The 26,843-nt window shown below is 42.4% G+C and overlaps 1 protein-coding gene across 5 annotated transcripts in view; it reads left to right on the forward strand.

Annotated features, from left to right (window-relative positions):
• The window catches only part of SHROOM3 (shroom family member 3), a 276,985-nt gene that overhangs the window by 158,893 nt on the left and 91,249 nt on the right, over positions 1 to 26,843 (forward strand). The window contains exon 1 of one of the 5 annotated variants that reach the window (XM_045857753.1): positions 4,614 to 4,700. The exons of the other annotated variants lie outside the window; for them this stretch is intronic. Within the exon in view, the coding sequence (XP_045713709.1) occupies positions 4,621 to 4,700 (80 nt within the window). The 5' untranslated portion in view covers positions 4,614 to 4,620. Of the gene's footprint in view, positions 1 to 4,613; positions 4,701 to 26,843 lie in introns of those variants that run through there. 5 annotated transcript variants of the gene reach the window in all.

Consider the following 26,843-nt stretch of genomic DNA (forward strand, 5'->3'; position numbering starts at 1 on the left):
AAACATTGATGGAGCACCTACAATGTGTTAGGCACTATTCTAAATGTTGAGGATGCAGGCGGGGGTTGGGGGAGGTGTATTGTTGCAGGGGAGATCAAATTCTCTTCCCTACTGAGTTGATATTCTAATCATGATAATTATCATAGTAATTTCTGTCTTTAAGATTACCTGTCAGGAGACCTGGAAGACTACAGATTAAATGTCATCAAAGTGGCCTAGCTAAAGGTAAAAGAGGGTCTTCATAGGACCATCTTGGCCAGCCCGTCTGTGACTGTCTCATCAATATGGTCATTGTGTAGTCACCCCAGCTTCTGCTAATTCAAGGATCACTCACTAATTACCCGTATTTCTGAAATTGCACTCTTCCCTTTAATAAGAGAAAGTGCAGTCTCTTCTCCAAGGGGAGCTATTGCATTTCTCTTCTTTTTGGGACCTGACATGAGCTGGTCACAAAGGGAATGGTGGCATCTAACTCCTTAAAAACATTTCTATAGCTTGATACAGGGACAGTCAGACCTATAATCCAGGAACTCTTCTGAAAGACTTCCATCCTGCCTAGACTGGGCATAAAAGGCCTCTGCAGATGTGGAACAATGTTCTTCTAAGGGTACCCCCCACCCTTAGACTTTGTTGGAGTTACTGCTGGGAATTCCTCAAAAACCTTTCCCTTCCATAGACTCCTGATTTTGTGTGGGGGTGGGACAGGGGGAGGCAGGGAGAAGAGTACCCTTAAATGCTCAGAGAAGCTCTATGGATCCTCCACCACAAGAGCAACTCGAGATATGAGGTCCTCTGGATCTTCAGGGTTGTCAAAAATGCAAAGCAGAACCTCAGGGAGGCTCCTGACAATTGGTTTGTACTGTACATCAATCCTGGGTTTCAGCATCAGTGATAGCCTCCCATGTCCTGTGTAGAATCTGGGGGCATTGGCCCCGATGTCTCACATAGAAGATATCCCTCTGGTATCCCAACTGATCCTGTTGGTTATGGACTATTCACAACTAAAAGCTGGGACTGCCCACTTCTCATGCTTCTAAGTCCAATTCTTCAAAACGATGTCTGGGACCTCTTCTTGCCCTAAGTATATTTCATAAATGGGAAGAATGTGTAATTGATGTCCCCTTTTTTAAATTATAATCTTGTTTTCTTCTGCAGAAATTCTGGAATTTCAAGATGTTCATTACTTTGTTTGAAGTGCCATGTGATAAATATTTGAAGGAACACCCAGCTATTTTAAAGTAATGTGACAGACTTCACAGTACAACACATTCCTACCCATTTAAAAAATACCCCAACCACTGGGAACCCCAGGGGAACAAGTTAGTAATTATGTCATGGACATCCCGTATATCTGCTTTCATATGAAGTGTAGGTAGGGACTCAGAGCAGCCTTTTTCTTCATCTCTGAAATCACTACTAATTTTAAGTCACTTTTCCTGGTGTACCTAGCAATCCCATTTGCCTATAATTTCCCAAGAATTATAGCCTTTGAATTCACTCCTGGATGGAAGAAAAGATAGTTCTATAATATATACTTTCTTTGATTTCATCTTTATTGTATTTTTTTCCTTACACTTTTATTTAAATAACCAGGAGTTTTCAGAAAAGGGAAAACATCACAGTGTGGAGTGGGTATACTAAGTTATGGAAAGATAGGCCTGGAGGGTCAAACCAAAATCTGATATTTGTAGATGCACTAGACAGAGCCTGTCTGTTTTTGCATTGGTTTTTGTGGGTTTAATGAAAACATAGGGCTTGAGGGCTTGAGGGTATGGCCCGGTGATATAATCAGAAACTGGTAGGAAAACTGAGGGCAACAGAAGAGTCATTGTGTTTAGGAGAAGGAAAGACCTCCGAAAAGAGGGACTGCTATGAGTAACTCAGGCTCCTTTTCTCTTTTTCTTGTGTGAAATTCAATGTTTCCCTTCTTTTAGCCTCAATAGATGGGATATTATTTTGAGAAGGATATGCTCAGGGTATAGAAGCTTTAGAAGCTAATGGCATCCTCTCAGTCATTGGCTCCTCTGGGTGTGAGAGACTTGCTAAGGGAGAAACAAACTAGAGAAGAAAGTTCTGCCCTGAATGAGAAATCTGTGTTCTAAGGATGAGTCCAAGCTTTAGGAGTTGTGGGACTGTCCTCAGTGAGAACAGAGAAAAAATTCTTTCAGTTCTTTGCATTGGGGAAACACCCTATCTCTAGGTCTAGGATCATGAGTCAAAGCCAAGGCCTGGAGCCTTGCTAAGTCCATGTGTGCTGGACCTCGAAAGGCAGTATGCAAGATTCTGGGTTAGCACCTCTCCTATAATGCCTTTCCCCTCCCAGGTGACCGGGTCAGGTGTGGCAGGATTTAATGACTCTGAATCTCTGCAATGACTGGCATCTGGGTAGTTGAGGGAAACTAGGCAACACCACCCAGCCCACACTGGGATTAGAATTTGGGTGGAGTGACTGGGAGCTGAACACCTAAAATGCTGTCTTCCTGGGGAGGTCAAGGAAAGCTTTTGCCAAGCCTGTTAGGTGAGTTCAATCAGTACTCTTCAGGAGACTTCAATCAGTACTCTTGTCCATTCTATTTTTTTTAATAGTACTAATATACAGAAACTTCAGAAATGAATTGTTTGATATTTATATGTGTATTTACTCCTAAAACCACATGTTCGATGGTTGGTTGATGGTCGTTAGTCATTTTCAATTCATGGGTTGCCTTTATGCTCTGGGTATAAATGTTAAACAAATCAAACATATTTTTAGACAAAATCTTCTTTGAGGGGACCTAGTTAAATGTTAATTGTCTAGCATGCAGTGGGACCAGGCCAAAAGGGTTCAACACTTTAAATAGCATAAGTCATCCCTGACGACCCTCCCATATTTTCTTCTGGGTCTTTATCTGCAAAGCTTTAAAATTACCTTCAGTAATAGGGCCACATAGCTGATTTCTTTAAAAAGCAGATTCAAAGAGACAAATGAAATGGTCCCTTCGAATCCGTGCTTTCCCTGCAGCCTGACCCTAGGGAATCGGTCCTCCATGGGTCAGATCAAGAAAGATGGCGTGTTTACCACTTCCAAAGACCATAAAGCTTTTGCCAGCCCTGAAAATGATCTAACTTCATGGGAAGGGGGAAGGTTATTAGGTCATAAGTGACATAGACCAACCCAGAACTCTCATAGACTTGTAAGTTCTGCCTCTGTAGAAACAGAAGTGGGCTTGGAGTGGGAGAAGAAGGGGGGAGAGAGAGAGAGAGAGAGAGAGAGAGAGAGAGAGAGAGAGAGAGAGAGAGAGAGAGAGAGAGAGAGAGGGAGAGGGAGAGAGAGAGAGGGAGAGGGAGAGAGAGAGAGGGAGAGGGAGAGAGAGGGAGGGAGGGAGAGAGAGGGAGGGAGGGACAGAGGGAGGGAGAGAGAGAGGGAGGGAGAGAGAGAGAACTATCACACCCCACACATATTTGTAAGGCAACAACCTTGTAGAAGCCAGAAACAAGATCTCTGAGGGGTCTCAGAAACTACCATAATTCGGGTCGCAAAGAATTACCCCAATCAATTGAATGTATTGGGGTAATGTTGGTTAATAACATGTACATTTCAGATGTACAACAATATAACATCTGTGTATGCTATTGTATGCTCACCACCCAGAGTCTAATTTTCCATCACCATACAGGTGACCCCCTTACCTTCTTCATCCTCCAGTAACCCTCCTTCCCCTCAGTTAACCACCATTCTGTTTTTTGTTATCTATGAGTTTGTTTTTGTTTGTTTTGTTAGTTTGTTACTTTTTGTTTATATCCCACATGAGTGAAATCATACAGTTTTCATCCTTTCCATCTGACTTATTTCACTGGGCATAATACTCTCAGGATCAATCCATATTGTTGCAAATGGCAATATTTTATCTTTTTATGGCTGAGTAGTATTCCACTGTGTGTATCTATCACGTCTTCTTTACAGAATCATCCACTGAAGGACATTAAGGTTGTTTCCATGTTTTGGCTCTTGCAGATAATGCTGTAGTGAACATAGGGGTGCATATATTTTTACAAATGAGTGTTTTCAAGTTTTTCATGTAGTTACCAAGAAGAGGGATTGCTGGGTCAACCACGGGTTACCTTATTCTCAATTTTTTGAGTAACATCCACACTGTTTTTCATAGTGACTGCACCAATTTACATCCCACCAGCAGTGTATTGGGGGTCTAAGGAACCATCATAAACAGCTCCAAGCAGAAGCCATCTGTTTAATGGCTTGAGTACCTGACAAGTCCATGTGTAACTAACTGCACAGTCCCTGCTCTTGGGGGGTATGCATTTTACTGAGAAACCTCTGGTACCACAAGGCCCCCACTGAACGAATGCTTCTCTGAGGAGTGCTTGGGGGCTCTTGTTTGTTTTCTGCCTGTGGACCTTTTCCCCAAGTCCAGCTCCCTTCCCTTTCATGCCTACAGCAAGAGCCTATTACTGCAAATTGGTGATGAGGCAAGGTGTCTGGGAGGTGCTCCCGCATGGGGGAGTTCTGTTGTTTTTATAATCAGTGCCAGCCCTGAGTGGATGGTGAGTAAGAGCCTCTTCCTCTTCCCTCTGGGCTGCCCTCCTCTCTCACACCACTCTTGTTGCTGGCCCAGCTCAGATATGGTGCTCAGCAAGGGCAACTGCCTGGCCTTGATTCTGCCCAGGCTTGGGACTCAGAGCTCAAGAAGGCAACAAAGTCCGTAAGTAGGGGCAGCACTGGTCTGTATTTCCTAGTAGCCAACGTTCCTGCAGGAGGGCTTCCAGGGAGAAGTGGCAAATGTGAAGGCAACAGTATCCATTACTCTTACTTCCTCCATTATGTAGGTAGAAAGTGCTTGCCTGGCACACAAGTGCCAGATGGATGGTGAACCTCTTCTGGTGGCCTTGGAGCTGATTTTTAGGGTTAGACAACATTCTCTCTAAGTGAATCCTATTTCTGACAAGTTTTTTTGTTTTTAAATATATACAATATCTGTTTATTCTTATGTTTGAAAATTACAATATAAGTTCAATTATGGTTATTCATACTTGATACTGGTTTGCCATTTTCTGTTCTGCTTCTGAGAGCAGCGTTTGTTTGGGGTTTTAGCTGTTGTTTTGTGTCCTTTACTAACATATTTGTCAGCTCTCAGGTTATTACAAGTGGATATAAAGGGTGATTTTCTTCTGGAGAGAACGTCACAGTTCATGCTCAAAGGATTTGTTTTGTATTCTCTATAGGGGTGTGTGTGTATATATCTTCTTTTCTTTTTCTTTTTTTTCTTTCTGGTAGCTGTAATCTGCAAAATTTCTGCATTCTTAAGCATAAAGATCAGTTTCTCTTTTTGTAACACAATTTATCTGCAAACTTGTAATTTAATTGAATCCAACTTTGAGTGACACTTTAAAAATGCTCGCCTGCCTCAGAAGCGCTTCTCCAAACCAGGTGTTCATCCTGCTCACCTGCTGGCAGTGTTTGATTAGCAGCCAGCTAAAACCGGGTGTTCTTATCTGTGCCAAATCCACTCTATATACGGGAGTCCGTGCTGTGCTTGAGAGGACCAGTCACGCTGGTTATTCAGGCCTCTTCCTCGGAAGTAATGCACCAAAATCACAGAAGCAGAAAAGCCAGGAACAGTATGAGGCTTGGTATTGATTGCCCATAAAATCAGAATTTCATCTCATAATATTGCTTTGTTCTTGGATACCTCATCCTTTCCAGCTATGAGCTCACCAACCCTTGCTGTACCCCTGGGCCAGTTGGCATCATTGCCACTCCACAGACCGAGAATAGGAGATGCAGCTGGGCAAGCCAGATTGCCCCAAAGCCAGGTGATCTAGCTAGCGCTGGGAGCCAGCTCCCTTGACTTCTCTCCAGCGCCTTGCTGTCTGACAGCGCAGCAGCGTAGAAGAAAGAGCTAGAGGCTAAATTGGAACTGCCAGTGTTGCCTGAGAGCAGTCTCTATTTGAATATTACTCAGCCAGGAGAGACCAAACAGTGGTCCAAACAGTGGATACATAAATAGAGACTGGGAGAAGACAGCCTGAAAAAAAGGTTGAAAATAAAGAAATTTGGGATCTAAGTCCCAGAATGTAGGGCCTATGCTGGATTATGCTTTTTGTGCAGCCCGTGATGCCTCTGTAGACTGTGGGCTGACGTGTGCTGGATAATGTGTGCCATGTGGAAAGTGCAGGATGTCCTCCAGTGGGAAATGATCATCAAAGTGCAGCCAATGCACAAGCTTGAATCATTAATTCAGTAAATATTTACTGAGTGTTTCCCATGAGCCAGATCCTGCAATATTCACCTTTGTAGCCTCGCTGCTTATCACTTGGCAGGTAGTTAAGAAGAATGGGCGGATTGATTGATAGGTGGATACACCTTGTCCATGAAATTCCTTCCATGTTAAGAGCTAGCTCCCTGTCTTCTCCCTGCTCTTCCTCCCCTGGAGAAGCTCGTATAATCCCAGACTACTCCTGCCTCACCTCTCCCAGAACCACCCACTCACAAGAAGGAGAATTTCTTTAATGAAGACAAGTAAACACAGGCCTGTGTGCCCACAGGGAGTAAGGAAGCCCTTATGTACTTTTACCCAGATTCTATCTGGGGAAACCGTGTCAGGAAGAAGGACACACCCCAAATGACTCAGGAGAGTAACATTTGCACGTCGTCAGCTTCACTGCAGCAAGCTCAGCACAGGTGAATGATCTCCAAGTCCAGCAGGCAGAGCAAATTTGCCTCCGTGGTCTCCAGAGCTCCACCATTCTGCACCCACTGTCTCTTAAGCTTGCCTCCTGGGATCCCGGCTTCACACCAGACATATGCAGCCAGGATCTAGGAAAGGTACACCAGGCACCATTATTTATTGAATGCCCTCAATGCATTGGCCTCAAACCAAATGCAGAATTGGATTACCGTACCTGACCAGTTGGTTCACATTTTAAACAAATAAATAGACAGATAGAGGAGAACCAAGTAGAAGGGAAGGTGGAAATATACACCAGGGGAGAGGCTCATGCTGGAGAGGGGAAACCGGTTGGAGCCTGTCATTTGGAGAGCTTAAGTAGGACAGGATCTTAAAATATCTCAGATCCAGCCCCATGTTTTAATCGGGGAGAAGAAGGACGAATTTGGTTAGGTGAGGGAAAGATAAGCCACACATTTAGTGCCCTCAATGTTGCTTTGTTCCTTTGTGGTTGTTTCTGCCTTTGGATCATTACTGCCCCAATGGCCAGTGTCAGAGGCCTTGTATGTGCCTGTCACAAAGCACGCGGCCAGCCGTGACCAAGCAATGGTTTGTTTGCCATTTGTCTCTTCTAACAGAACATGAACTCAGTGAGGGCAGGGGCTTCGTCTTCTGCAGCTCCAAAACCTGACGAATGAATGCTTGTTGAATTTACATATGATACCTGCCTCAGTGATTGAAATTGAGTCTTGAGGAGAGTTTGGGTGAGGATGTTAGATGCTCTAGGAATTCAAAATACAGGTAGTGTGGTTTTGAGTGATCAGGCAGCTTTCCTTAACACAGTACTACTCACTGGGGTTAACAGAGGGGAGTGAGCAGTCACCTGAGAAAAATACTCATAAGTGGGGCGGGGGGCAGGGGGCTCAGAATTGAGAACTGTGAGGGGACCAGTGTGGCTGAAGCAGAGAGTTCGTGTTTGAAATATTGTGTCACATATAAGAAAGGTAAGATGAGGCCAGTGTATAAGGGTCAAATGAAAATGTTTGACATTTAAACTTCCAACGATGGGAAACCACTGAATCCATGTAAGCCAAGCTGTATGAGATAAAGGAAGGGCTCAGAAGAGCCGAGTCCCACAGTGCAGGCAAGGTGGGTTGGAGCGTGAGGTGCCAGAGCCAGGGGGCCTTCGCAGAAACGCATGGCAAAGATCTATTAGTTAAGTGATAATTCTGGTCCTAGAGAGGTGATAGTGGGAATGAGTGTCAAGATTCTGGGGGTTTTTTTGTTGTGTTTTATGATAAATGTATCATTTGTATCCATGGTTTTCTCTAAGTGAGAATTAAAACTGATAGCTAAACTTTTTATTTAGTGTCTACTGAGTAGTCACTGTTCTAAGCATATTACAGAAAAGGATCTCAATTTGTCCTCATAGAACCCCTTTGCAGTACTAATATTAGACCCCTTTGAAAAAATAAATTAATCGAGGCACAGAGATTAAGACACTTGCCCAAAGTCATACTGTTAGTAAGCCACGGAGCCAGGATTCGAACCAGGAGGTAAGGCCGCACAGCTCCAAGTCTTACCCACAAACACCCACTTCGGTGGGTGCGTGGGAGGATTTACGGTGTGATGAAAGAGACTCTCACATGTGATGTGTGTTGTCGTCATCTCCAAAGGAGGACGGGGGAAACGTTTCCTGCACTAGCTTATCTGTCATCATTATTAACACCCCACTCCAGTTCAGGGTGATTAGTACACAGTAAAATTTAAAATCAGTAATGGGATTGTATGCTTTTTCTTTTTAAACATTGATTTTCTTCACTTAAAAATTGATGATATTCGTTATAAAATACAAATATTACAGAAGTAACAGATATAGCATGAACATTCAATGCGATTTCAATCACCTCCAAATCATTATCCAATGTTGGGTGGGAAGTTCTCCAGCTCTTTTATGTACGCTGACATATTATCATCATTTATATTAATAATCCTTTTCCCTAAGGTGATCACACTGTTTTATAACATGCTTTTTCATTTAATTCTTTGGATGTCTTTCCATACAAGGACGTACAGTTCTATTTCCTTTAAAAGTTGTATGGGATTCTCTTTGCTCTCGGCGCGGTCCAGTCTGGATGTGTTCTTTTCCGGTCGGCGGAGCAACAGGTTTGATGTGACCTAGATTCCCACCTCAATGCCACTTTTGTTCTTTTTGCGTCTTGGACAGGACTCAAGGAGAAGGAAGCTCAAGTGGGAATCAGTTCTCTGTTTCCGTGAAAATAATAGAAGCTAGCGTTTTCCTGGTACTCACTATGAGCCAGCAACTATTCCTAGCCCCATTTCATAGATGAGAAAACTGAGGCTAGAGAAAGTTGAGTAACTTGCATGTTCAAATGGATACTGTTAGAAATTAAAGAGTCAGCACTTGAACCCTGGCTCTTGGACTCCAAAGCCTGCATAATAAGCACCGTGCTATCTCTACCACCTTTACAAGCCTTTTACCTAGAATGGATAACGTGAATGATTTCCATGGATCATATTGACGTTAACTGCAGAGCAAAAGTCAACTAAGATGATCTCTGCTACTTCTCTATATGGCCTACTTCACAAATACCAGCAGCCAAAAAAGAGAGACTTTGACCCACTGCCTCTCAACGGCCCAAGAAGATGCCTGTGAGGACTCAGACTTCATTTAGTATCTCTCCTGCTGATGGAGGCCCTGAGAGGAGAGTGGCCAGAAGTTCCCTGGGTGAAGGGAAGTTCTTCACATTCCAGCTGGGCAACGCGATGGCTGTAGAAGGGCTGTGTCTATGCACCCAGCACAACACGCACAGATATTTCAGAAGAGCCTTTGTAAGCAGAAGAGTATAGAAAAACAGTCTTAGTGGAGCATCTTTTAAAGGAATTTGGCTTTTTGTTTTGTTTTGTTTTTGTCTCAGTGAACTAGACTAGTTCAACATACAGCCTCATTTAATAGAATAAAGTAACTCCTTCCTTACTTTTGTGCTGGGAAAACCTACACAAAGACATACAAGTTAAATCCTACTGCCCAAGATCTTTCAAACCATTAGTATTTGAATTATATGGCTGTATCTAATTTTGTTGCTTGAAATTATTTCTCCCCAAGGTAGGCATTTTTAGAACACGTCAGGGTTAGATGGGAATTGAGTATTTTCGTTCTCATCTTATGTGTTAGCACAGTCCCCTGAAGTGGTCAATCAGCCTCCACTTGAGCCCCGTCAAGGAAAGGGAACTCCCTAGTACAAAAGCAGGCTATTTCATTTTGAGAACTTTTCAAATTACATAGTATAATTCCTTTTATTAACTCTGTCATCTGCTGTCTCATAACCTCATCCATTCATCTTCCTTGGGCCAAACAGAAAACACTGAATGGCTTTCCCACGTTAGTACCTTCTAAACTTCCGAGGACAGCGAGCGTTGCCCTGCCACACTTCATTCCAGATTGGTCTTTAATGCCTCCACCTGTCATTCCCGTGTCATGATGTAGAGTCATGGGCTGTTATGGTTCTTCTTCCTTGATTGTGCTCTAAAAGGTCCACATCACTCTCAGACGGGCCACACCCGATGCAAAACCCGGTGCTTCGGGGAAGACTAGATGAGGACAGCTGCTTACCTTGCTCTTGATGGTCTACTTCTGTTAGGTGTGCCAAACTTAGAATTTTACCCAGTTCTTCAAAAAAAGTGGAAAACCAGGAACTTGATTTGGGGAACTTTCTAAAGAAATCAGTTCATCAAATATTTTTTTTCAAGCAACACTACAGGAAAGAGGAAACTATGGACCTGGATTTTTCATTTGGTGTACTGCAGTCTCCTTCTGATAGGCCACTTTGAATATTATTAATATTTCTCCATGGTCTATCTGTGAGGCAGGAATTGTGTAGAAATAACAGTGCTTAACTTTTCCTAAGAATCTGAGTCATCACTCCTGAGGTACCAAATGTTGGGACTTCTTTAAAGTGCCTTAAAAATAAAAGATAAAATATTGAGATTTCTTTTTACAAGTGATTCTTTGAAGTGGATAATTAGCTCTGAAAAACTAGGGTTTCTTTTCTTTTCTTTAAGCAACCTTCCCCCACCTCACCCTCCTCCTTACTGCTGACTTAATGGAGTCAAGTTTCTGTGAATTCTTGCAGATTGCCTTGAAAGGTTTACTACCTCCCTCCTCCACTGAAGGATTTAGGTACCCACTCCAGATCCAGATTAGTTTTTGTAACACTAGAAGAAAGTAAAGTAATAGAGTAATAGAGTAGGTTTGTCTTAAAAAGATTTCTTTGATTAAAAACTGTGTCCTTGTACATGTAAGATTTGATTATACCTCAGACTTCTCTGGAGAAATTATTGCCAGAATATGCAGGACAGCTCATGGTGGGGGGTACGTGAAGATGGGAGAATGCATTAGATGTCCTTGTATCATTTTCCAAATAGCATGTGACTGGGGAGCCTCTATAGGAGAGTATTGCTGAAAATTATGACCTAAGGAAACTACTGCCAACAATAATACTGCCCCTCAGCCACTGGCTAAGTAAAAAAAGGAGGGCAAAATCTTAAAAGTGTATTCTAAATAAAGGCCAACTAATTACAGCAGAGAATGTGTTGGATAAGAATGAGTACATGTAATTATAAAGTAATTATGTCGAAAATGTAGTCACATGCCACCTAAACATTTGCTGTGGGATGAATCCACCCCCTGCGATCGTCTCCTTCTGATCTCGAGGACCCACATGGACTTTGTAAAATGTGTGATATGGTTTCTTCTTCTTAGAAAAGTGACCTTTTCCCGGCCAATTAAAAGGTGCTGCTTTGAGGATATTGGAACCCATGCTCAAAGGGATAAAAGGAAATTGAAACTTCTATTAAAAGGAGCTAATGATGCCTGCAGCAGTTGGGATTAAAAAAGAACAAAGTCAATTTTAAAAAGATCCCCAAATCAAAGAGCTGCTTCTCTCATCAAATACTAAGAGAAAGCAAAATTATTTTTAATGAAAAAATGGAGCAATGGAATCAGCCTTTTGCCTACATCCTAGGGCTTCAATCAAAACCAGTAAGAAATTTTGAGCAAAATCCTTTGAACTTTTGGGGAAAAAATGTGTTACATAAATTTGAGATTGTGTGATAAAAAATAAATGAGCTTTTCTCCCAAATTAGATAAAATGATTCAGAGATATGGAAAGGATAACAACTAAAGTAGTGTATATATAGGACGGATTTATAATTAATTCCTCATTGGACATAAAATAGTCCCTGGGTTAAAATCTAGCATTTTAAAATATTGAGATATATGCCCCAGCTGGTGTGGCTCAGTGGATTGAGCACCAGCCCTTGAATCAAAAGGTCACTGGTTGGATTCCCAGTCAGGGCACATGCCTGGGTTGTGGGCCAGGTCCCCAGTGGGGGGTGCGCAAGAGGCAACCACACATTGATGTTTCTCTTCCTCTCTTTTTCCTTCCCTTCCCCTTTCTTTAAAAAGTAAATAAATAAATATTTAAAAATATATATTGTGATACGGTTGGCATATAGCATTGTGTTGGTTTTAGGTGTACAACATAGTGATTTGATATATGTTTATATGATGAAATGACTACCACAATAAGTTTAGTTAACATCTATCACCATCTATACCTAAAAAAATTTTTTTGTGATGAAATCTTTTAAGATCTACTCTTTTAGCAACTTTCAAATATATTGTACAGTATTGTTAACTATAGTCATGCTGCGCATTGCTCTGTATCCCAGAACTCAGTTGCCTTATAACTGGAAATTTGTACCTGTTGTCACCTTCACCTCTTTGGCCACCACCCCTTCCCTACCCTCAGCCTCTGGCCATCACCAATCTATTCTCTGTAACTATGAGCTCGGTTTGATTTGTTTTTGTTTGTTTGTTTGTTTGTTTGTTTGTTTGTTTGTTATTTAGATTCCACATATAAGTGAGATCCTGAAGTATTTGTCTTTCTATGTCTGAATTATTTCATTGGCATAATGCCCTCAGGTAGTCCATCCATGTTGTCACAAATAGCAGGATTTTTTTCTCTTTTATGCCCAAGTACTCCTGTGTGTGTGTGTGTGTGTGTGTGTGTGTGTGTGTGTAATCTTCCTTACCCATTTGTCTGCTGATGGGCACAGGTTATTTCTACATGTTGGTTATTGTAACTGGTGCCACAATGAACATGGGAGTGCAGGCATCTTTTCATGATAGTTATCTCATTTCCTTTGAGTAAACACCCAGAAGTGGAATTGTTGGATTATGTGGTAGTTTTACTTTTAATTTTTGAGGGAGCTCCATACTGGTTTCCATAGTGACTGACCAATTTACAATCCCACCGAGAGTGCACAAGGGTTCCCTTTTCTCCACATCTTCTCCAACACTTGTTATTTCTCGTCTTTTTTGGAAATAGCCATTCTAACAGATATGAAGTGATATTCCAGTGCTTTGTTTGCATTTCCCTGATGACTAGTGCTGCCGAGAACTTTTTCATGTACCGCCTGGCCATTTATGTCTTCTTTGGGAAAAAAGTGTCCATCTAGGTCCCCTGTGCATTTAAAAATCAGATTGTTAGTTTTTTTGCTATTGAGTTATGTAAGTACTTTATATATTTTAGATATAAGTCCCTTGTCAGATATATGATTTGTAAATATTTTCTCTAATTCCATAGGTCTGCTTTTCATTTTTTGATGGTTTGCTGTGCTACACAGAAGCTTTTTAGTTTAATGTAGTCCAACTTATTTATTTTTGCTTTTTTTCCCTTCACACTTGGAGTCAAATCCAAAAAAATAATTGTAAGGACTGATGGCAAGAAACTTACCCTCTATGTTTTCTTCTAGGAGTTTTATGGTTTCAGATCCATGTTCAAGTTTTCATTCATTTGAGTTGGCTTTTGTGTATGGTGTGAAATAGGTGTTCAGTGTCATTCTTTTGCATGTGGTTGCCCAGTTTTCCCCAAACCATTTATTAAATAGACTGTCCTTTTCTCATTGTATATTTTTGGCTCCTTTGTCATAAATTAATTGACCATATATATGTCAGTTTATTTCTGGGCTCTCTATTCTGTTCCATTGATCTATGTGTCTGTTTTCATGGTAGTACCATACTGTTTTGATTACTATAGCTTTGTAATATAGTTTGAAATCTGGACGTGTGATGCCTTAAGCTTTGTTCTTTTCAAGATTGTTTTGGCTGTTTAGGGTATTTTGTGGTTCCATACAAATTTTAGAACTGTTTACTCTATTTTCGTAAAGAATGTCATTGGGATTTTGATAAGGATTGCATTGATTTTGTAGATTGCTTTGGGTAGGGTGGAAATTTTAACACTTATTCCTTCCAATCCATGAGCACCAATATCTGTCCATTTACTTGTGTTGTCCTCAGTGTCATCAATGTTTTACAGTTTTCAGTATAGAGTTCTTTCACCTCCCTGGTTAAATTTATTCTTTTGATCAATTGTAAATAGAACTGTTTTTTTATTTTCTAAAATCTAGCATTTTGATGATCTGTGATGCACACAGTGACAACTGTTAGGTGATGGCTGCGATGGTAATTATTATAACCTTGTTAGGTTGCTTACTTCTTAATACAGTTTATAACAACCATTTATATTAGTCTGCTTAGTCTGCTATAACAGTAGACCGCAGACTGGTGGCTTAAGCAACAGAAACCTATTTTTTCCACAGTTCTGGAGGCTAGAAAGTCCAAGATCAAGGTTCCATCAGGGTTCACTTTCTGGTAAGAGCTCTCTTCCTGCCTTACAGTGTCCATCTTCTCATTATGTCCTCATGTGACATAATGAGGGTGCATGCAAAAATGTGAAGAGAGAGAAGGTGGTGGGGGAAATGAGCTTTCTGGTTTTTCTGAAAAGGACACAAATCCTTTTAGATTAGGGCCCCACACTTATGACTCATTTATCCTTAATTAATTTCTTACAGGCCCCCATCTCCAAATATAGCTACACTAAGGGTTGGGGCTGCAACATATGCATTTGGAGGCTGCAAAAACATTCGGTCTCTAATACCATCCAGTAACAAGGTAGAATTAGGGGAACTCCTGGGCTTGAAAAGGGTGATACTTCCTACTGCACCTACACATCAGTGGGCAATGCCTTTGTTACTTACAGCAAAGGTTCCCAACCCCCAGGCCACAGAGCTCACGACTTGTTAGGAACTGCGCTGCACAGCAGAAGGTGAGCTCCTGGCAGGTGAGTGAGCAAAGCTTCACTGGCATTACCACCTGAGCTCTGCCTCTTGCTCCCTCCCAAACTGCCACCCAATCGGTGGAAAAATTGTCTTCCATGAAACTGGTCCCTGGTGCCAACAAGGTTGGAGACCTCTGATTTAGAGGATAGTTGGGTGGGTGGCTGGCAAGGCATCGGGAAACCTAAGAGCAGGCTAGTGCTGCATTTTCTTTCTGTTTTAATTGTAAATGGATTAGTTGCTCAAGCCAAGGAGCACCACACCCTTGGCACAACCAGCAGAAGCCTCTTCATTACAAATTTGCTTGAACTCCCTTAAGATACGTTTAATGACAATGTAGCCAATGGGAAATCCCCTACCATAAATCATCACTTTTTAACTTTGGTTATCTACCTAGCAAATCAGGGCATTGGCAAAGGAAGCTTCACAGGTTCCAATTTTACTACCTATAAACTTCAGTCTGGCTGTGGTTTTAATGGTGGCTAAAACCATTATTTTAGAATAACAAAAAGGTTTTTCTGTATTAAAGTGGGTCATTCCTACTTATACTGGCACTCAAGGGCTCAGGATCCCTCAGCTTGGAAATTCTAGGATGACTTAAGTATTCCAGGATGAATTAAGTGTTAAACTTACAAAAAGAAGTGCATAGCCACTTCTGTGCCCGTGTGTATTAAGCAGAGGCCAATATATCCAGTATTGGCAGTCAGTCTTAGTAGTTGAATAATTCCAGCTAGATAAAGGAAAAGAGGAGTTGCCAAGACAAGAAAGATGGCTCTTCTCCAAAGCAAAAGACATCTGGACTGATAAGAAGGGCAACTGAGAGAGGAGCTGAAGATAACCCGGAGAAACTGATCATAAATTTGCCTCAGGGTTCAGACAGGGGGTCATGTAGCTGAGTTATAGGCGAAGGTCACTGTGGTGAATTTAGAACTTACGTCCTGGTTTTGATAACTCGAGGCAGGCTACTTCACCATGCACCCGTGTCCAAACGTTAGGTGGCTGGAAATGCATAGATGGGAAGAATGGCCTGGTAAGAACTCGTGCATAGTTGATGGGACTTGAAGGTCCCTGAGAAGTGGGTCAGCCACAGTCATGTCCTAGACTAATGCCTCAGCTGTGCTATGTCAAATGGCTCATTAAAAACTCACCTGACAGCTTGAAAGCTTTCATCTTTATATTTCTCTTATGATTCCAGGTAGGCCAGGCCTTCCTAGAGAGGATGTTCTAGGTTAAGAGTTCAAGCAGGATAAGAAATAACATTCGATTATACACATACGTGTGTATATATGTACATAGACACACATTTCACTATCAGAGCTGGTGAGCTAATTCAGGTTTAGCCATCCTGGCTGGTTATTCTAGTTGGTTGTTCTGGGCCACAGGCCTGGAGACGATGTATCATGTGTATGTGCTGGGGGAGAAGTGAGAGGAGAGGGCCATGCATCATAAATAGGACTTTTGCTTTCTTCAAAATACAGCTATAAAAGTAGAACTGAACACCTTAGGTCTGATGCTGTAAGATGAGTTAATGTTATGCAGAGCTGCTCAGTACATTTAAAACAGTAAACTGTACAATTATGTGCTTTACATCAAGCATGATGGTCACTTCTGCCACCAGTGCCACTAAACTGCCAGGATTAGGTATCCTATACTGACCCTGTTCAAGATCAGGATTTTTCGATTTTGGCTCTTACGTTTTGGGCTGGATAATTCTTTGCTATGGGGGGGAGGGGTCTTTTCTGAGCCCTGTAGGATGCTTAGCAGCATCCCTGGCCTCTACCCACTACATGCCAGAGGCACATGTCCTCCGCCTCCAACTGTGGCAACCCAAATGTCTCCAGACATTGTGAAATGTCACTGGAGGCAAAATTGCCGTGGTTGAGAACCACTGTCCTAGACACACGCCATTGTGGAGAAGGGGTGTGGTGTATGCCCGGAGCACAAGCTGGGGAGTCGCATTGCTGTCTTCATTCTTTCCCTCGCCCTGTTTACCGAGCCCTTGCTGTGGGCCAGGAACTGTGCCAGGTGACGGGGATGTGAGGATGAATGAGATCAGGGTTTTGCCTCAAGGAGAAGAGTCTAGTAAGGCAGAAGAACTCATCAGTAAATATATGACCGACTAATGTGGCCAGAGCAGGGACATAGATATGCCCAGTAGCTGGCACCACAGGACAATGGTCAAAAGTAGACAGGCCTCCTCTTCCAGCCCAGGTTGGAAGTGGAAGACGGAGGCCTCAAGGCAGGTTTTCCCAACTTGCCTAGTCTGACCTGAGTCTTTTGAAAGATAGGCAAGTGGAGGTGAGACACTGAACAGAGGCATGATTCAATGTTCAATGTGGGAGGCACAATTCAGGTTGTACGGCAACCTGAAGCATGAAACAAGACTCAGGTGAACAGGAGCCTAGAGTGTTGGGTGTCGGGCAGGAAGTGGGAAAGGCCTGGACAGGCAGACAGGGTGGCCTTGCTGGCCTTGCTGGCCGGTACTTCATTCTAGGAGGTGGGAGCCATTGAAGGGCTTTAAGTGAGGGAGTGAAGTGTTTTTGTTTAAACTGATTGCTTTGGTTAGTATGTAGAGAATGGATTTAAGGGACATAGGAGTGAAAGCAGGGAGACCCACTTAGGAGGCCAAGAGGTAGTGAGGGCCTGAACTAGGGCACTGGAAGGAGGGAAGAGATATGAGAAACATTTTCAAGGATAAAATGTCATAACTTGGTGGCTCTCGGGTATGGGAGATGAAGAAGTGGGAGTATTCAAGGATGCCTGCCTGTCACGCTTGTGATAGGGTACCACTCTCGGTATCTAGCATGTAGGAAATTCTCAGTGAAGATAACCATTGTATTACACTTTCATATCAACTTCTTATCTCCATTTTGCAAATGAGAAAACTGAAGCTCAGAAGGTGAAAAGTGGTTAGCACAAAGTCACACAGTGAGTAGAGAGGCCAGGGCTTGGTTTCTGTTTGACGGTCTCACTTCTACCCTGTCCCACCACACGGCTTTAGCTAAGTGTGGATTCGGCTGGTGAATATGAGTTCACTCAATGAAGTGAACTTGGTTACCACTGGCTTTCATGCTTGGTAGGTGCTCAGTATTTACTAAATGGAGGAATGATTGATTTTAATGAAAATTACATGAGTATTTACATATCATTTTCATACATTCCAAACTGCTGAGTGGAAAGGAAGTAGCTAACATAGTAGTTTACAAATAGTATGACATGTAAATATCATGCCCCTGAGCTGAGTTAGTCTCTGTTCAGGTTCCTGGCGCCTGCAACTAAAATCTCAGGGCCCCGCACTCCATTGTTCTGCCTCTTTGTTTAAACATTCAATTTGTCTCTTCAGACACATAGCCCAGGACATGGGTATAACAAATACTTGTTAAATGACTCAGTAATTTATATTATCTTTTAGCCTCACCATTAAGTTCTGGGCCAATAAGAGGACCTCCAACCCCCATCCCCCCGGCCCAGTCCTATTGTGATTTCTACCCAAAAATGTTAAATGTGATCAAGACCCAGAATGACTGTTGGGCAGGAAAAGGGGAAGATTGTCACTGGGCTAAAGGCCGATCTTACGGGTGCCATTAAGGTTGCCACGAAGAAATTCCTGTCACTTCTCTCTAGGATTGCTCCCTTAGCCTTTCCTTCTCCAAATCTAGACTTCAAAGCTCTTGGAAAAACCAAGACACAAAGTGTAGAATTAGGTGCCCAATTTATTTATATTTTAAGGAAGTGTCCCACAAGGCTAGCTAAGCCTGTCAGACAACAGTGACAGTTCTCATTGTCAGAAAATCCAAGAATGATTATAGCCTGTGACCTGTGACAGCTCTAAAGGCCCATAAGAACCATCAGGGAATGCCACTGGTATTTACCTCTAGTATCACCTACTTTCTCACTGCTTGGAGAGAAGGCTGGGCCTGCGTGCCTGCGTGACTGAAGATTCACAGCACTGCCCTTACCAGTAGCTGCTTATATCTGTTAGCTGTGTGCGAGACAGTTTGTACCAGAACTAAAAAGGGTGAGGCATTCACAGTTTTGTACTCATGAAATTATGATACAGCGACTCAGACCAGGGCCCTCGGCATTGGCCAGTTCTTTCCCTGTGAATCCAGGATGTCTTGATCAGGGGTCAGGGCCTCGGACGGAGCGAATGCACCAGGAGAGCCCGTGAGGCATCGTCCCTCATTCCTCATTCCTCTTGTTCCCACTTGGGTTCCAACAGCAACGGAGTCTGTGGAGATATTTCTTGTACATTTGTGGCACCAGAGCCATCTCACCATTCCTAAAGCATGGCCTGATTTTGCTATAAGCAATAAAGTTACTGGCAAATATGAAAAATGTATCTTTTATTTTTACTTCAAAACAGAATGAACTTTTTGACTCACCCAATACTATGGTTCTCTTTGGAAAGTACTGCTGGATAATAGGCTATAGTTCACACTCAGTCCAATTTGAAAGAAAGAGATTATTCCTTAAAAAAAAACCTCTCCTTTAAGTTTAAATTACAGGTAACCATGATATTTCTCCACTTCAGGCCCAGGCACGGGAGATCGCTCCAGATAACACACCCTTGATCCAAGGTGCCCTCGCCCACCACACTGCATTAGTTCCTCACACCTCACTCTAGAGGTTACTTCTCACCTCTCACTTAGTTGCATAGCACCCGACAAGAGCCCTCCTCACTCTGGGTTTCACATAAATGTCAAACACCTTAGAGTTTCTTTGGGGAAAATGGCACCATATTCATCGCAGAATCTCCAGTGAGGGGCACATAGTGGGCTGTCAATGAATGCTTGAACCGACCTGGAGCACTTTGGAGAGTTCAGAGGCTTTGCAGTGGACATGGACTTGCGTCCGTGTCGTCACTTCCCAGCTGTATAATGGGAAACGTCACCTATTGTTGCTGAGCCCCAATTTCCTATACGAAAAATGGCAATAACCCTTACCTTAAAGAGTTGTGGAGAGTCTAACGTGGTTCCTGGTACATAGTGGGTGCTTAATAAATACATTTATTCCTTTGATCTTTATACTAGATTGAGGATTAGAAGTTCCTTCCAAAATGTTTATGCTGAATGGCAGGGGTATAGCTCAGGGTAAAGAATCTTACTGCAAAATGTTTACGCTGGACCACTGATGGGGTGAGAGGTCTCGCTCTAAGTATCAGCATGTGTATTTTTTGTCATCTCTTCCCCTGCTAAGTGACACACATTCATTGGTAGCTACCCACTCTGTTCAAAGCTATTTGTCTTAACTTGAGTGATTTGCCCTAACTTACCCTGAATGTGCCTGCTCATTACTAACTCTAAAAATTAGAAATGGAATATTAATTACCATCCTACTGAAAATTAGGTTCCTTTTGGTTTCAGGTACGCTCTGCTCTGTTCTGTTCAAGTAACCAAAGAGTGAGTGCTACTGTTCAAGGTCCCCTAGGGGTTGTGATTCTGTTTCTGTGGTGCAACAGTGACATCCATTGGCCTGTTGTGCTAATTATAGAGGAAACCTGCTTCTCAGCTCTGTGACTATTGGGTTTCCTGATACAGAAATGCAAAGACAACACACTGTCTCTGGTCTCAACAAATAAGTCAAAGCTAGTGGTGAGCACCTGGTCCCTGCAGAGTGGGCTGGTTTCAAGACCCCTCCCAAGGATGCATATTCTAAGACCAGTGCCACCCGGGTCTTCCCTGGCAGCCGTGTGGGGCAGTCCCCGGACCTGGTTCTCTCTGCAGTTCAGTGAATTTATAGGGCTGTGGGGAAGCCATTGGTTTTGGATTCAGATATGCTATTGAGTGCATACACCAGGGTGAATCACTTCACCTCTGAACCTTTTCCATGAAGTGAGGCTGATAACCATACCTGTTCTGCAGTTACCAAAGGCTTTCCCATACCATTGATAAGAAATTCCCACAATCCCACGACAACTGTGAAAATTAGGGAAGCACAAATTACACCTGCCCAGCTTCTACCAGACTGTAAGGATGAGCACCAAATTATAGGTCTTCACATCTCAAGTCTTGGTGACTTATGTTCAGTGCCTTAGGCGGAATTAACCAGGCCATTACTCTGGGGAAGAGGTGAGAACTCTGGAGAGATGTTCTAAAGATCTGAGAAGAATCCACTTCCAAGCTTATTCAGGTAGTTGGCTGAATTTCGTTTCTGTGATTTCCTTACTGACCGTCACTGGGACAGCTCTCCGCTCCTAGGGGCAGCCGACAGTCCTTCCCGTGTGGCCTCCTCCATCTTCCAGCCTGCAAAACACATTGAGTTCCCTTCATGCTCTGAACTTCTCTGAACTTCTCTGACCTTCTCTTCTATCAGCCAGAAAAACAAAACAAAGAAACCTGCTTTTAAAAAAGCTCACCTGATTGAGTCAGACTTATCTGGATAATCTCTGTATCTTATGGTCAATTGACTTGGGACTTAAATTGCATCTGCAGCCTTCCTTCACAGTAGTTCTTTAAGTTAATGCTTGACTGAATAACTGGGAGACAGGAATCTTGGAGCCATCTCTAGAATTCTGCCGGCCACAACAATCCGTGGTGAAGCCTTAAAACCAGCATCACTTTTCACCATTCAGCTGCATTCAAAGCTTGAGATTGCAAATATTTTTTCCTTCCAAAGAATCATACCAACTGTGGTTTCAGTAATTATCTCTCACCACTGTGTTCTATGCACTTATAAACTCCTTGTGTTTGAAAATGTCCAAGTGCTTCACCAACTTTGAGTTTGACAGCCCCACCCCACGTGATCGAGTTAACTAGCCAGCAATATAAAGACTAGAAGACTTAGACATGGGTTAAAGTGATTTAACCAAGTTGATTTTTGTCATTTCCTGGTGCCTCTTATAACAGGTTGCAGAATCTAAAACTAACATTTTCTTTAAAAAAAAAAGATTTTATTTATTTATTTTTAGACAGAAGGGAAGGGAGGGAGAAAGAGAGGGAGAGAAACATCAGTGTGTGGTTGCCTTTCATGTGCCCCCTGCTGGGGACCTGGCCGGAAACCCAGGCATGTGCCCTGACTGGGAATTAAACTGGCGACCCTTTGTTTCATAGGCCAGTGTTCAGCTGACTGAGCCACACCAGCAAGGGCTAAAACTAACATTTTCATTTGGTAACTAGAATAATAGAATTTAAGGGTGAAAAGTCCCAAGATCTCTATAGTCCAACTGAAGATCAAAGGAATTGATTCATAGAGCTGGTGAATCAGAAATGAGCCCAGAGTCATGTCTCTAGATTCTGGGGCTACAACACACTCAAATTCTCCACTACACTCCAGTGCCTCCTAGCTTCTAGAGAGTTGTCTGATCAAGCAAGGGACTTTGAGATTTGCTGTTTTAGGTCATAAATCTCTGGCAATCTAGAAAACACTGTTGAAAAATCACATATGGATTATAGTGTTTCCCTTACTGCCAAATCAAATCCTTTAGATAATTCCTTCCAAGTAATTTTTGCTGGCTTGAAACTAGCCAAGGGAGGGAAGGGGCTGGTGGAGTTGACATGCTTAGTTGCTACAGTCTTAGGAGTCCTTGATTCTGTGTTTGAAATCTCATTGGACTTGGGGACTCTGTGTTTCCTCTAGTAGACAACAAAAGAGTTGTAAACCCGACTTTCAAGGAACCCTTGAAAAGCCCCCTTATTTGCAAGGCGAGTGCCAGAGAAGGTGGTTGTGAAGGACCATGACTTGCCAAGTCAAGACTAGAACACAGAGGCAAGAGCCAGCAATAAACCAGCCCAATCTCTCCTGAAGCTATATTTTATTTGGCCCACAGAATGGTGCTGGGTTTTTTTTTTCAATTTGAATTACAATCCAAATAACACTGGATTGTGATTTAAAAACTGGAATTTTTGACATAAAAACCCAGATTTTTTAGCTTTTGCCTGAGAAGTTGGGAGCTCAGGTAAAGTGTACCCACCTTCCACAAGCCCCGTGGATAGGGCACGAGTACTCCAGGTGCCGCAATCCCCGGGCTCACTTCATCCGTTGCCCTTCTTGGTTTCTATGGGAATTTGAGTCATGATGCCTGCCTTCTTCAGGCTGCCGTTTTGAGATGCTTTTTCTGATTGTTCAAACTTTCTTATCTGGGCTATACATACCAGGTATGTTTGGCTCTCGTTTCCTAGCAACCGGAGATAATGAGCCAGATTTTCAAAGTGGGGGAGCTACTTTCTGACATTAACTCTGGCCATTTAAAAGAGCATTTTCTCCATAGACCCACAGTCATTACCATGTGAGGTGCCCAGCATTCATATAATTTCAAAAAGTACTCTTTTCCTAATGGGCCAGTGTACTAATCAGGAACTTCTGACTTTGGGTAAATAAAACATTTGGTATATGTGGTGTCCAAGAGTTTATTAGGAAAGGTATCTTTTCATCTAATAAATTTATGTTATGAGCTGAATTATGTGCCTCCAGAACTTGCAGGTTAAAGTCATAACCTCAGGTATCTTAGAATGTGACTGTATTTGGAGATAGGTCCTTTCAAGGGGCATTGAAGTTGAAAGGAGGCCTTTGGGTGGGGCCACTTCAATATGAGTAATGTCCTTACAAAGGGAACAGATGGACTCAGAGAGTCACTAGGGATACCCACAGAGGAAAGACCGCACGAGAGCACAGTGAACAGCTGGCTACCTGAAAGCTAAGAGGAGAAGGCTCAGGAGAAACCAAAACTGTTGACATCTTGATCTTGACCTTCCAGCTTCCCAAACTTTGAGAAAATTAATTTCTGTTGTCTAAGTCACCCAGTTTGTGGTATTTGGCTATGGCAGCCCTCGCTAACTAATACATCTTAAGTTGTATTTCTTTGGAGGAACCTCAGTATCGCCTTATGCAATGTATACAGTAAGTTGTTAATTAATAATTCTTCTTGAGTTTATGCAGGTAGGGTCCCTGGCTGTGATTCTCAACCTTAGCTTCCTATGAGAGTCCTTAAAAATAACAATGCCCAGGATCATTCCCCAATATTCTGACTCAGTTTGGGGTGGATTGGTCCTGGGCCTCTGGTTTTCAAAGATCTCCAGGTGGTTCAGACATGCAGCCTGGAATGAGAACCATTGACTCAGAGAGAAGGATCTTCCCCCATAAAGAGAGGGCAGGGCTTCTGCAGTTCTCAGCTGGGATCCCACAGCTGCCAGGGCTATCCAGAAACAGGTGGGGTAGCCTTATTGCCTATAGAACAGGATCTCAAGGGCCTGAGTAAAAATGAGCTTCTGTCCTTGGGCCTCATATTAGTGGAATTATCGCAAGTCCACAAGTGCAGCAGCTTTGCCTCTGAGCTGTAGCCTGTCTGAGATTCACAGTTTGCTTTTTTTTTTTGACCTCCTATCTTTCTGCCATTGATATCCCGTATTTAATTTTTGTCCCACCTTCCATAACAGTTGAGGGTGGGGCACCTGGGAGGGCATTCCAGGAAGCTGTGGCATTCCCCCAGTGACCTGGGCCTGGAACTTGGAAGAGTTCCAGAAGAACTTGCCCTTCAGAGCAGGGGGGGTTGCTTTTAAGGGTCAGACCCACATAGCTTTCCTTCCCCAGCCATGGTGAGATCCAGGGTCTTGCCAGGAATTCTGACTTTTCTGTGGATTTGGCTTTTTGCCACATTTTTTTTTATTAAAATGGTGTTATCTCATGTTTATGACTATTTAAGCTTGCTGATTTTATTAATATAAAACCTGGCAATTCTTATCAGTCACTCATGAGCCTGGTAAAGTGAAAACATCCCTGTTCTGGAATTTTCCATGAGCTGCCCACTCTGTTCTTGAGTGGAGAGTGGTGATGTTTTTGAGAGACAGATGCAAGTAAACAGAGCGAGGACAATGCTCGCCCCTTCCTTCAAATCCTCTCTCTTACGTTTGCTGGTGTCTATCTAATCTTTTCTCTCTGCTGTCAGGTGTGACATCCTGACCCCATGTCATAACTTCTTTCTGATAAGTGCTGCCCTGGTAAATTCAGCTGTATCAGTACAGAACCTGCCCAACCTGACATACTGCAGACACTTTTAAATGCATTAGGAAATTCCCACTGGACACTTTGATCACAAAACCAAACACAGCGGGGTCACTTTTAGGACCCTAGAGATTATTAGGGGCAAAAAATGAATGTTTTAAGGGACTTCAGGGCTTAAGTGTTGGTTAATATAAGCTGGTATTGCTAAAACCCTAAAACAGAGCAGAGGGGGAAGCGATTTGCTGCATTGTATGTCTAGGGTGTAAGAAAAGTCCGGTGATACCCAGTGTCTCATAAAGCTGGAGAAAGTGCTGGTTTCTCTTGGTACAAATGAATATTTGTAATTAGGATCTTAAACTGGTCATGTGATTCCTTATTATGCAAGTGATTATATATTACAGCTCATATGAATTAAAGTATGACAAAGATATGTCCCCCTTATATCTTTTAATTGCTTGAAAGGAAATGCTGAGAAAGTAGGGATGTGAAGAGAGGTTTCTCCACCCATGTTCATAGCAGACGATGAACCCAAAAGCAGAGGCACCCAAGCAAGTGTCCATCAGCAGATGCATTGATAAGCATATGTGATATGCACACATAACGGAATATTGTTCATCCTTCGAAAAGAAGGAAATTCTGTCATGTGCTGCAATATGGATGAACTTGACACTATGCTAAGTGAAGTAAGCTGGTCACAAAAGAACAAATACTATATGATTCCACTCATATGGTGCACCTAGAGTAGTCAAACTCATAGAAACAGAAAGTAGGACAGTAGTTGGCAGGGGCTGGGGGACAGAGGATGGGGAGTTATTATTGCGTGAGTGCAGTGTTCCAGTTTGAGACGATGGAAGAGCCCTGGAGGCGGACAGTGGCGATGGCTGCACAGCACTCTGAATGTCCTTAATGCCACTGATCTGCACCCTTAAAAATGATTAAGAGATGGTAAATTTTGTATATTTCATCATAATTTTAAAAAAGCAGAAGTTGAACAAAGAGAAGATGTCAGTATAATTAGTACGCAAACCAAAGTATTTGATGTGATGTTTTATGAATTTCTTCTTTGGTCAGATTTCTGTAATGATGAGCCAAAGTTAAAGAGAAGTAAGTCAAACATGAAACAGGCTGCTCAAAGATTGAGCCTTTGATGACATTCTGAGGAAGCTAATTTCCAGGCCCACGGGTTCTCCTGCCTACTGGGCATACCCACTCCTGGCTCCTAGGCACATGCCCCAGACTGAGGTCATTTGTCCCATCAAAGCTGTTCTTCCTCCAGTTTTCCCCATTCTAGTAACTTGAATCTTCATCCACCCAGTTGTCCAAGCCTGAAATACAGGCATCTCGCTTAACCTCCCATTTTCTGAGTACCTCCTACATCTAATTCAAATTACCAAGGCCTCTGTTGTGTCCACTCAAAGACTTGTACACAGATGTCCACAGAGGCATTATTGATAGTAGACAAAATGTGGGACAGTCCAAATGTCCATCAGCCGGTAAATGGATAAATAAGATATGGCATATGTAAAGTGGAATGCTATTTGACAATAAAAAGTAATGAACTATTGAAATATGCTACAGTGTGGATGAACCTCAAAAACAATATGCTAAGTGAAAGAAGCCAGACACAGAAGATAACATATTGTGTTTCCATTTATTTGAAATATTTATAAAAGGCAAATCTATAAGACAAACAGCAGAGCAGTATTTGCCTGGGTCTAGGGGTGGGAATGGGGATTAGGCACAAAGGAGCATTTTGAGGTGACAGCAATGTCTGAAAACTATAGAGTTTTGAAAAGCTAATATTTTATTTGAAAAAGAACTTAGGTATTTTATTTTGAATCAAATAGATTTGTTATGGAAAGGATGCAAAGAAGCATGACTATTTAAATCAATAGATTTTAAAGGTTTCAAGAAAGATTAACAAAGCCTATCCAGTCCACTTCCCAATTTTCTCCCCATATGCTCCTCCCTTTAACCCTCTCCAGCCCTACTCTATTTGTTTGTTCAACAAATATTTGATCACCTATTATGTGCCAT

This window comes from Phyllostomus hastatus, unplaced genomic scaffold, assembly GCF_019186645.2.
Source record: "Phyllostomus hastatus isolate PE091 unplaced genomic scaffold, TTU_PhHast_1.1 phas_scaffold_1674, whole genome shotgun sequence".
Classification (NCBI taxonomy): domain Eukaryota; kingdom Metazoa; phylum Chordata; class Mammalia; order Chiroptera; family Phyllostomidae; genus Phyllostomus; species Phyllostomus hastatus.